General features: G+C 38.9%; 1 protein-coding gene across 1 annotated transcript in view; it reads left to right on the top strand.

Moving 5' to 3' along the window:
* Positions 1-12,273, top strand: part of SLC25A32 (solute carrier family 25 member 32) — a 48,681-nt gene extending 36,408 nt beyond the window's left edge. Inside the window, exons 3-7 of the mRNA XM_033842698.2 lie at positions 1,454-1,539; positions 2,827-2,987; positions 3,360-3,473; positions 3,800-3,945; positions 11,719-12,273. Of these exons, the coding sequence (XP_033698589.1) occupies positions 1,454-1,539; positions 2,827-2,987; positions 3,360-3,473; positions 3,800-3,945; positions 11,719-11,854 (643 nt within the window). The 3' untranslated portion in view covers positions 11,855-12,273. The remainder of the gene's footprint in view (positions 1-1,453; positions 1,540-2,826; positions 2,988-3,359; positions 3,474-3,799; positions 3,946-11,718) is intronic.
* Positions 12,274-12,288: the final 15 nt, after the last annotated feature.

Genomic DNA, 12,288 nt, shown 5'->3' with positions numbered 1-12,288 from the left:
GCCCTATGGGAACAGAAAGCCAAAGCCAGTGCATGACTGAAAGAGTCTGAGGCATGTTCTTTCTTACCTGCTCCTTCATCTTTGTAGCTCATTCATTTCCTCACTCCTTCACTGTCAGGTATCATTACCGTTTGTAATCACTGATATTGGATGCTTACTGAAGAAGCCACAGAAAGTACCTGTGGCAGCCATATTCAAGTTGTTGAGTGTACAAGGGCATGGACACAAAGTATTATCACACCGCAGTGGAGGAGTGCGTGCTGCTCTGAGCTTGCCTCTGATATCTGAAACTGAATCCATGAATGGGGAGGCTTTTGTTTTAATACAGCGCATTTTTAGGAAAACATCAGTACCTGGTATATTTGCCTTCTTCTCTTTTGTGTCTGACATTTTACTTGATCTCTCATAATCTTATGGCAGTATACAAACCAACCTTAAAATATTTCCTAAGTGAAATCAAAATATAAATCAGCCTTAATATTGTTTAAATATTTTTCCTATTTTCAGTTGTAAGACATTCCTAGATGGGCGAAACCGTATGTATAAAATTTATTATGTTAATAATTTCAGAGCTGTGTGGGTTCTTTAAAGAGAGTTTCTAAGGCCAAGCCATGTAAGGTTTATGTGTTGAAATTATCATAAAACAGTATACTTGTTTTATGATAGAATGGATTGGTCAAGTTTGGAAAGATTTATTTAGTTGAAGCCTTCTTCCTGGAGGAAAGTGGAAATTGGAGTTTGACAAAAAAGGTGATTTAACTCCCTTACTCAGAAGCATTTTGTGGCTGTTTTCTGCCAAGTAAAGCGTAAATGTCAGTGTGCCACTCAAGTGTAGCTCAGTTTGCCCTGTCTTCCCATCCACCCCTATAACTTTTGCTCATGCTTGTGTTTCCCTATTGAAACTGCACCCGTCTCTCCTTACCTGGCTCCGTGTTGCCTCCTACACAAAGCCTTCTCTGATCTCAGTAATAGTTCCTGAATCTCTCATGGTACTGTTTGTCTTATCTTTTGTTATGATTTCTTGTGTGCCACTATGGTCCTTGTTAATCTGTTAGGTGGGATCCGTGGAGTGTTTTATGTATCAGAATTGCCAACCACAGTATCTGAATGTAATAGTTAGCTGCCCTTTTTTTGTCTGCCCAATTGCTGCACCAGTATACCCTCCCCCTTCCAGTTTTCCTGTTTGCTGTTTTTATTAATGGTTGAACATGTGATGAAAATATTTTACATATGTATTGCCAGCCTACATATCTGGGGGGAGAGATGGTATAGTCTTACGGTAAACCATTTCCAGTAAATCCATTATTTGAAAAAGGTCTTGTTTTGTAGTTGGATTACGTATTGACTTCTACTTTTGAGGTATTTTTAAGTTACCCACACTTTAAAATAGAATTTACTGCTTTATGTCACCCATTCAAATATTTATACACCTGTTCATGTTTAATTCTTTTAGTTACAATGCCATCAAATCATATAAGACAGAAGGAAGAGCAGAAAGGTTAGAGGCAACAGAATATCTCATCTCAGCTGCTGAAGCTGGTAAGGTAGTGTGTGAAATATAAAACATCAACTTCCAACTTGATTTTCACTTTTGTTCTTTATTTGCTTTTTTTCCTATGAACACCTGAGTTTAAATATGCTCATCTAACTATACTAATCAGTTATCACATGAAATTTCTTAGAAGGCAAGTATTCTAATGGATTACTCTGGATAGATTTCAAGAATTTTACTTGTCTCAAAGGGTATAATATTTAGAAAGGTTACGACTCTCTAATTTAAGATGATTTGGTATAGTGTTTCTTCCATTAAAATATGATTTCAGTTTTCAAATTAAACAATTAAATAGTCTTGTTTAATTGCCTTATGTATGTGTAATATTCAGAAGGAAAAACAAAGTAGGACTCTTAAGTCTTTTGACTCCTACTTTGATACCTTGTTACCTTGGTGGTTTTTTTTTTTTTTCTTTTTGGCCATGCTGCACGGCTTGTGGGATCTTAGTTTCCCAACCAGGGATTGAACCCAGGTCCTCGGCAGAGAAAGTGCTGAATCCACTGGACTGCCAGGGAATTCCCCACCTTGGTTTCTTAATGTTTACTGATTGTTTTTTAAGGCAAGAATTATCTTGCTCATTTTGAATACCTAGCTGCTAGCAGAGACCTGACTCACAATAGGACTCCATAAATACTTGTTGAATAAAGGACTACTTAGGAAACTTGGCAAATGAGAAACTTAACCATTTGAATTTTTTTTTAACAAAATCATCACTCTCTGTAAAGAATGTAAATATTTCTTTTGATATTACATAGTTATTTAATTTTTGCGGTGTTGTGGCTACTTTGAGTGGGTTTGAGGAAGAAGGTGATAAAGTTGGGGTGGGTATACGTGTGCACATGCACAGATGATTGAGGTGCTGGATTGCTGGTCCTTTTCCCCTAATCTTCAGCCCCTCTGGGTTGTACTGTGTCCTCCTCCTAAGTATATATATCTCCTTATCAGCATCTGCTTCCCAGGACCTCGGTCTGTTCTCCACACTAGGCCACTTTGTTTAGGAGCCAGGACATCTTTGCTACTCTCACACCTCAAAGGGAAAGTGTTTCACATTTTCATCACCTTTTAAATTTATTTCTCACTAACCACATGGGGAACTTTTTAAGACCACCAAAAACTATGTCTACCCATTAACCCTAGGTCTGTGCCTCAGGGACCACACCTTGCTGTTGCAGGTACAGCCCCATTCTTTATATAAATGGACTGTTCTTAATTCAGCTTGTCAGAAGTGAGAAAGTACCTGTATGCTGAGTAATATTATTTAAATCTGATTTCAGGAGCCATGACCCTCTGCATTACCAACCCATTATGGGTAACAAAAACTCGCCTTATGTTACAGTACGATGGTGTTGTTAATGCCTCACAGCGGCAATATAAAGGAATGTTTGATACACTTTTGAAAATATATAAGTATGAAGGTGTGCGTGGATTGTATAAGGTAATGAATCGTTATCAATATATTTTAATAGCTGACAATTGTAATTTCCCTTGGCTCTATTGTCTGAGTTCAGAATGACCTGTACTCAGTCCTGAAAAGAAACCAGACTTAGGCAAGGAACAATTTAATGACAACCGAAATCTGTATTGAAATTGTACTTTAAACTGTTTATCCTCATTACCATAAGAAGTATCATTGTGACACTGGTGGGTGTGTGAAGGACTGTCTAAAATAAAACTTTGTTGAGTAACCATTTCTCTAAGTCACACATTGAGGTCACTCATTCCTTACTCCCCTCCCCGGAAGCTGTGGTCCCTTGGAAACTCGCTTAGTTTAGCTTTTTTTTTTTTTTTCTTCACTTGTTCCTTCTAGGGGTTTATTCCTGGGCTGTTTGGAACATCACATGGTGCCCTTCAGTTTATGGCATATGAATTGTTGAAATTGAAATACAACCAACATACCAATAGATTACCAGAAGCACAGTTGGTAAGGTGATACTTGAAAAAACACTGGTATTTATTTTTATGGGCATTTAATAGATGGAAATTTTGTCACATTTACTTTGGTAGTATTGCTATGATGATAAGTACTGATTCTGCCACTAATTTAATTTATAGTTAAATACTTTACAGGATAATGGCACACAACTGTAAAAAATAGAACCCCATTGAACGACCTTGTTTCAAGAGGGGAAACAGTATTTTTCACTTGTGGATCCACTTCAGTGTTGGTTTCCCTATGTAAATTTTACTTCTATATTTTTAAAGAAACCCTACCTAAAGAAAAACAAATGTTTTCTGTTGTCATTTTAGAGCACGGTAGAATATATATCAGTTGCAGCATTATCCAAAATATTTGCTGTGGCAGCAACATACCCATACCAAGTTGTAAGAGCTCGTCTGCAGGATCAACACATGTTTTACAATGGTGTATTGGATGTAATCACAAAGACATGGAGGTAAGAGTATGTGGTATATCAAAGTGGCTCTTAGGAGGTACCTTGTAAATCTTAAACCGTCCAGTTGACATCATTAGTTTTATAGCAAAGACCAGTGTCTGTGGTGAAAACATGGCTGATGGACCCTTCCTCCCCATATCCCATTTACTCCATAGAAAACCATGAGCCTCGACTTCTTCATCTATAAAATTTGACTATCTAGGTTGACAGAGTTGTTTATAAAAATCAAATGAGATGTGTGAAAGTACCTTGACAAATTAATTAAAATTTAGGTATTATAGAATATTTGAATGGCATTGAACATAGGAAGTCATAAAAAACCTAGTTTAATAGAATTAAGAAGGCCCCAAGGGGGGGGGCGGGGTCAAGATGGCAGACTAGGAGGACGCGGAGTTCGTGACTCCTCACAACTAGGACACCTACCAGGCACTGGTGGGGGACCACAGACACCTAAGGGGATGAGAGGAGCCCCCGAGCAACCAGACCCCAGGGAATATTAATCAGGGTGCGGTCTCCCAGAGGTCCTGATCTCGGCGCCAAGACCCAGCTCTAACCAACTGCCTGCAAACTCCAGTACTAGACACCTCAGGCCAAACAACCAGTAAGGCAGGAACACGGCCCCACCCATCAAAAAAGGCAAGACAACAAAAAAATGTTACGAACGAAGGAGCAAAGTAAAAACCTACAAGACCAAATAAATGAAGAGGAAATAGGCGACCTACCTGAAAAAGAATTCAGAGTAATGAGAGTAAAGATATCCAAAATCTCCAAAATAGAATGGAGAAAGTACAAGAAATGTTTATCAAAGACCTAGAAGAACTAAAGGACAAACAAACAGTGATGAACAACACAATAACTGAAATGAAAAATACACTAGAAGGAATCAGTAGCAGAACAACTGAGACAGAAGAGCAAATAAGTGAGCTGGAAGGTAGAATGGTGGAAATAACTGCCAAGGAGCAGAATAAAGAAAAAAGAATGAAAAGAAATGAAAACAACCTAAGAGACCTCTGGGACAACATTAAATGCACCAACATTCGCATTATAGAGGTCCCAGAAGGAGAAGGGAGAGAGAAAGGACCTGAGAAAATATTTGAAGAGATTATAGTAGAAAACTTCCCTAACATGGGAAAGGAAATAGCCACCCAAGTCCAGGAAGCACAGAGAGTCCCAGGCAGGATAACCCAGGGAGAAACACGCCAAGACACAGTAATCAAACTAACAAAAATTAAATTAAAGAACAAATATTAAAAGCAGCAGAGGAAAAGCAACAAATAACATAGAAGGGAATCCCTGTAAGGTTATCAGCAGACTTTTCAGCAGAAGTTCTGCAGGCCAGAAGAGAGTGGCAGGATACATTTAAAGTGATGAAAGGGAAAAACCTACAACCCAGCAAGGATCTCATGCAGCTTCGATGGAGAAATCAAAAGCTTTACAGACAAGCAAAAGCTAAAGAAAATTCACCACCACCAAACCAGCTTTACAACAAATGCTAAAGGAACTTCTCTAGGCAGGAAACACAAAAGAAGAAGCAGACCCGCAAAAACAAACCCAAATCAATTAAGAGAATGGTAATAGGAACATACATGTCGATAATCACCTTGAATGTAAATGAATTAAATGCTCCAACCAAAAGACACAAACTGGCTGAGTGGATACAAAAAGGAGACCCATATATATACTGTTTACAAGAGACCCACTTGAGACCTAGGGACACATACAGACTGAAAGGCAGTGGATGGAAAAAATATTCCATGCAAATGGAAATCACTGGAGTAGCAATACTAGTTTCAGATAAAATAGACTTTAAAATAAAGACTCTTATAAGAGATAAGGAAGGGCACTACATAATGATCAGGGGATTAATCCAAGAAGAAGATATAACAATTATAAATACATATGCACCCAACATAGGAGCACCTCAATACATAAGGCAAATACTAACAGCCATAAAATGAGAAATCAACAGTAACACATTCATAGTAGGGGACTTTAACACCCCACTTTCACCAATGGACAGATCATCCAAAATGAAAATAAATAAGGAAACACAGCTTTAAATGACAGGATAGACCAGATAGACTTAATTGATATTTCTAGGACATTCCATCTGAAAGCGGATGAAAACACACTCCAGGATAGATCACATCTCGTGTCACAAATCAATCCTCGGAAAATTTAAGAAAATTGAAGTTGTATCAAGCATCTTTTCCAACCACAACGCTATGAGATTAGATTATAGGAAAAAAACTGTAAAAAACACAAACACATGGAGGCTAAACAGTGCGCTGCTAAATAACCAAGAGACCACTGAAGAAATCAAAGAGTAAATTTAATAATACCTAGAAAGAAGTGACAACGAAAACACGACGACCCAAAACCTGTGGGACACAGCAGAAGCAGTTCTAAGAGGGAAGTTTATAGCAATTCAGTCTCACATCAAGAAACAAGAAAAATCTCAATCTAACCTTATGCCCAAAGCAACTAGAAAAAGAAGAACAAAGAAAACCCAGTTAGTAGAAGGAAAGAAATCATAAAGATTAGAGCAGAAACAAATGAAATAGGAATGTAGCAAACCATAGCAAAGATCAATAACACTAAAAGTTGGTTCTTTGAGAAGATAAACAAAATTGATAAACCTTTAGCCAGACTCATCAAGAAAAGAAGGGAGAGGACTCAAACCAATAAAATTAGAAATGAAAAGGGAGAAGTTACAACAGACACCACAGAAATACAAAGGATCATAAGAAACTATTACAAGCAACTCTATGCCAATAAAATGGACAACCTGGAAGAAATGGACAAATTCTTGGAAAGGTACAACTTTCCAAGACTGAACTAGGAAGAATTAGAAAATACAAACAGATCAATCACAAGTAATGAAATTGAAACTGTGATTAAAAATCTTCCAACAAACAAAAGTCCAGGACCAGATGGCTTCACAGGCAAATTCTATCAAACATTTAGAGAAGAGCTAACACCTATCCATCTCAAACTCTTCCAAAAAACTGCAGAGGGAGGAACACTCCCAAACTCGTTCAATGAGTCCACCATCACCCTGATCCCAAAACCAGACAAAGATGTCACAAAGAAAGAAAATTACAGACCAGTATCACTGATGAACATAGATGCAGAAATCCTCAACAAAATACTAGCAATTCAAACCCAACAGTACATTAACAGGATCATACACCATAATCAAGTGGGATTTACCCCAGGGATACAAGGATTTTTCAGTATCAGCAAGTCATTGTGATACACCATATGAACAGATTAAAGAGTAGAAACCATATGATCATCTCAACAGATGCAGAAAAAGCTTCTGACAAAATTCAACACCCATTTATGATAAAAACTCTCCGGAAAGTGGGCATGGAGGGAACCTACCTCAACATAATAAAGGCCATATACAACAAACCCACAGCAGACATCATTCTCAATGGTGAAAAACAAAGCATTTCCTCTACACTCAGGAACAGGACAAGGATGTGCACTCTCACCACTATTATTCAACATAGTATTGGAAGTCCTAGCCACGGAATCAGAGAAGAAAAAGAAAGAAAAGGAATACAAATTGGAAAAGAAGTGAAATTGTCATTGTTTGCAGATGACATGATACTATACATAGATAATCCTAAAGATGCCACCAGAAAACTACTAGAACTAATCAATGAATTTGGTAAGGTTGCAGGATACAAAATTAATGCACAGAAATCTCTTGAATTTCCTATACACTAACAAAGAAAGATCAGAAAGAGAAATTAAGGAAGCAGTCGCATTTACCATTGCAACAAAAAGAATAAAATACCTAGGAATTAACCTACCTAAGGAGACAAAAAGACCTATACTCGGAAAACTAAGACACTGATGGGCATTTCCCTCTTTTCCCTTATGTTCTTCTCCTCTTACACCAAAATGACTGCTGTTGCCAAAAACACAAACACAACCCGCGAGTTAGATTCTAGTCCAGCATCATCTGTCTCTGGCAACCTGGCCTCCAGCTGCTGCCTGGTTTAGCATCTTTTAATGTAGAAACCCTCTTTTCTGTTCTCAAAATCAGTAAATGCTTTGTTTCAAAAGCTTCTTATATTTCTGCTGCAGGTCAGTGGACCTGGCACAGATTTTCTTACCCTGGCCTCGTCGTACCTTCCCTGACTTGAGGAAACATTTGGATAACAACAGGCAGAGAAAGAAAAACCCCAGTGGGATGTTTTCTCGTTGAATACAAGACCCTCGGTTGAAGGTTTTTAGATCTTTTCATCCAGAGGAATCCCCTTTACACCTCACATAGCGGGTAACCAAAACTGAAGTGTACCGGCTTGGGGTATCATAGGGAACAGAAGAGCATTGCTTCCAGTACAGGTCACAGACATGGGATGGGAGAAAGGCTTCGTTGTCTGTCGTCTTGTGGAAAGAGGATCTTAACATAAAAGGCTGCCTCGCTGTGGCTGGTGCATGCCCGTGGTCACCTGCATGGTCACCTTTGGGTTCCATAGTTTGGATGCTGAATGAGCCATTAGGAAATGCAGGCATTTCCCACACCAGCTAGAATAGCCACGCGGTACGATCCTGGGTTCCTGCCATCAGGAGGAAGTTACGAGATCTTCCCACTGCTTCCCAAGCCCTCTTCTCTTATAGGCATTTCTGGAAAGCCTATTAGAAAAGCAAAGAGAATCCGAATCCAGCTTCCCTCCCCAACCCTACCCCAAGAGTCAAAGTAGATGGTGTTGTGTGAACATTTATATATATACACACATATGTTTGCTCTGGTTTAGTTTCATATATACAAGTACACGTTTATGTATTGTGCCCTAAATAATAATAATACTAGGGAAGGTTTTTCCCAAGCTTCTTGTTCCTTGGTTCTGGCTTACACTGGGGACTGTGCCACTGACCTGGCTTAGTGTTCCGGTCGGGGTTTGGGGAGATCAGAGTAGCCAGGCACCCTGGGGGAGGTGGGGACCGCAGGGGCAAGTGTCTCAGAAAGTGAGCAGTGCACACTCCCAACCCCAGAAAGGTGACTTAGACAAACCAGGGGAGCAGGGCTCTTGCTCAGGAACCCCAGGTTTGCTTTGCTTTCAGGCCTGTGTTTACCCCTTCCCCCCACCCCAGGTCTGTTACCACAACTCCCTGGTGTCTCTTGGTGTTTAGTATGTCTGTAGGACAGTGGAATCCTTAGTCTCTCCAGAAACGGCCCTCAGCATGGCCTTGAAGGCCTGACCAGTGAATTAAGGGATTCTGCACCCCACTTTTCCTGGTCCGTTAAGCTTGGGGTAGAGGGCGGCAGGCGGGTCCCCAGGCGTGGTACAGAGGCCAGAGCTGTGCCAGAACGGTGCGCCTGTCCACCTCCATGCTTCCTGCCATGAAGCCTTGTGTTTGCCTCTGTTTTTAACCTGTGGTATTGTTATTTAATTGCGTAACTTTGTTTTTCCGTTACTGTGAAAGTAAGGTGTTGTACTTTTAATTTTTTTTAACAAATGTTACCGTTCTTATTTAAGAGAATAAATTCCAAACAGTCTTAAAAACAAACAAAAAAAAGACACTAATGAAAGAAATCAAAGATGATACAAACAGATGGAGAGATATACCATGTTCTTGGATTGGAAGAATCAACATTGTGAAAATGACTATACTACCCAAAGCAATCTACAGATTCAGTGTAATCCCTATCAAACTACCAATGGCTTTTTTTTTTTTCACAGAATTAGAACCAAAAGTTTTACAGTTTGTATAGAAACACAAAAGTTCCCTAATAGCCAAAGCAATCTTGAGAAAGAAAAACAGAGCTGGAGCAATATCAAGACAGTATGGTACTGGCACAAAAACAGAAAGATCAATGGAACAGGATAGAAAGCCCAGAGATAAACCCACGCACCTGTGGTCATCTAATCTATGACAAAGGAGGCAAGAATATACAGTGGAGAAAAGACAGCCTCTTCAGTAAGTGGTGCTGGGAAAACTGGACAGCTACATGTAGAAGAATGAAATTAGAACACTCCTTAACACCATACACAAAAATAAACTCAAAATGGATTAAAGACCTAAATGTAAGGCCAGACATTATAGAACTCTTAGAGGAAAACATAGGAAAAACACTCTTTGACATAAATTACAGCAAGATCTTTTATGACCCACCACCTAGAGTAATGAAAATAGAAATAAAATAAGCAAATGGGACCTAATGAAATTTAAAACTTTTGCACAGCAAAGGAAACCATAAAGAAGACGAAGAGTAACCCTCAGAATGGGAGAAAATATTTGCCAACGAAACAACTGACAGAGGATTAGTCTCCAAAATACACAAACAGCTCATGTAGCTCAATATCAAAAAAACAAAAAATCCAATCAAAAAATGGGCAGAAGACCTAAATAGACATTTCTCCAAAGAAGATATACAGATTGCCAACAAGCACATGAAAGCATGCTCAACATCATTAACCATTAGAGAAATGCAAATCAAAACTACAGTGAGGTATCACCTCACACCAGTCAGAATGGCCATCATCAAAAAATCTATAAACAATAAATGCTGGAGAGGGTGTGGAGAAAAGGGACCCCTCTTGCACTGTTGGTGGGAATGTGAATTGATACAGCCACTGTGAAGAAAAGTCTGGAGGTTCCTTAAAAAACTAAAAATAGAACTACCCTATGACCCAGCAATTCTACTACTGGGCATATACCCTGAGAAAACCACAATGCAAAAAGGCACATGTAACCCAGTGTTCATTGTAGCACTATTTGTAAATAGCCAGCTCATGGAAACAACCTAAATGTCCATGGACAGATGCATGGATAAAGAAGATGTGGTACATATATACTATGGAATATTACTCAGCCATAAAACGAAACAAAATTGGGTCATTTGTAGAGATGTGGATGGACCTAGAGTCTGTCATACAGAGTGAAGGAAGTCAGAGAAAAACAGATATCGTATATTAATGCGTGCATGTGGAATCATAGATGAACCTATTTCCAGGGCAGGAATAGAGACACAGATGTAGAGAATGGACGTGTGGACATGTTGGCGGGGGGAAGGGGAGGATGGAATGAATTGGGAAATTAGGTTTGACATAAATACACTACCATGTGTAAAATAGCTAGCTCATGGGACCCTGCTATATAGTTCACGGAGCTCAGCTCCTTGCTCTGTGTTGACGTAGATGGGTGGGGGGGGGGGTGGGAGGTCCAAGAGTGAGGGGTATATGTATGCATATAGCTGATTCACTTCATTGCATAGCAGAAACTAACACAACATTGTGAAGCAATTATACTCCAATTTAAAAAAAGAAAAGGAAAAAAGGCCCCACATCTGCTACTGGTAGCAGAACTTTCGCAAACACTTGTTTCCATGTATGGAAGACATGCATGTCTTCAGTGTGGGGATGTTTAAGTTGTTATAGGTATACATCCCCACGTTTCTTTTTAATTCTAAAAGGCCAGAACAGAGTATTTAAACATTTAAATTCAGTTCACTTTAGTAAATATATATATTGAGAAAGTAAGTGAAAAGTTTCAAGGCTTTATTCCAATTCTAGGCATTAAGAAAATAAAGTTTTATTTTTGTGTGCTATGTTTAGTGTTGTCTAGCATTTTTATTAGTTTTGAGATGTTTAATGCCTGCATTAGATCAGCTAATACTGTTACATGTTCACACATCTAAGGGCATTTGAAAGATGTTTATGATTTTATCTTCAGGCTAGCTCTGTAGGAAATTAAGTATATATGTGTATATATGTATATATCTGTATATATCCTTTTTTTCTCTCTCTAAAGGAAAGAAGGCATCGGTGGATTTTACAAAGGAATTGCCCCCAATTTGATTAGAGTGACTCCAGCCTGCTGTATTACCTTTGTGGTATATGAAAATATCTCACATTTTTTACTTGGCCTTAGAGAAAAGAAAAAGTAAACTAAAGGAAGATAATTCCAGTACATCTGCCCAAGGCAGCCATGTGCTCCTTTGTATTTGAGACATGAAACTCAGAAGAATACTGCACAGCAACATGGCTCATAATTGAATTCGGTCTATAATCATTAGAAGTCACAGAACTGCTAAGCCTTCACAATGTTTTTCTGCTTTTGCTTTCCCCATACGTATGGGACTTGGCTTCCTCTACCTGAAATGGTTGCCAGCAACACGACAGTAAAACTGACACCAAATGGAGAGTTTCACAGATTTTCTCCATTTCATTGTCCACGTAGAAGCTGATTTGCAGCATTTGCTGAATGGATTTGAAGACCGCTCCTTTTTCTGAACTCATTTGTCTGTATTGGCTTTAAAATCAACCTCTGTGCAATAGCAAAAAAAAAAAGGCTTCTTAAAAGATGTCATTGCTGTTTCGA

This window comes from Tursiops truncatus, chromosome 17 (assembly GCF_011762595.2).
Source record: "Tursiops truncatus isolate mTurTru1 chromosome 17, mTurTru1.mat.Y, whole genome shotgun sequence".
NCBI classification, from domain to species: Eukaryota; Metazoa; Chordata; class Mammalia; order Artiodactyla; family Delphinidae; genus Tursiops; species Tursiops truncatus.
Note: the sequence above shows the minus strand (reverse complement) of the source record. Positions and strands in the feature narration are given on the sequence as shown.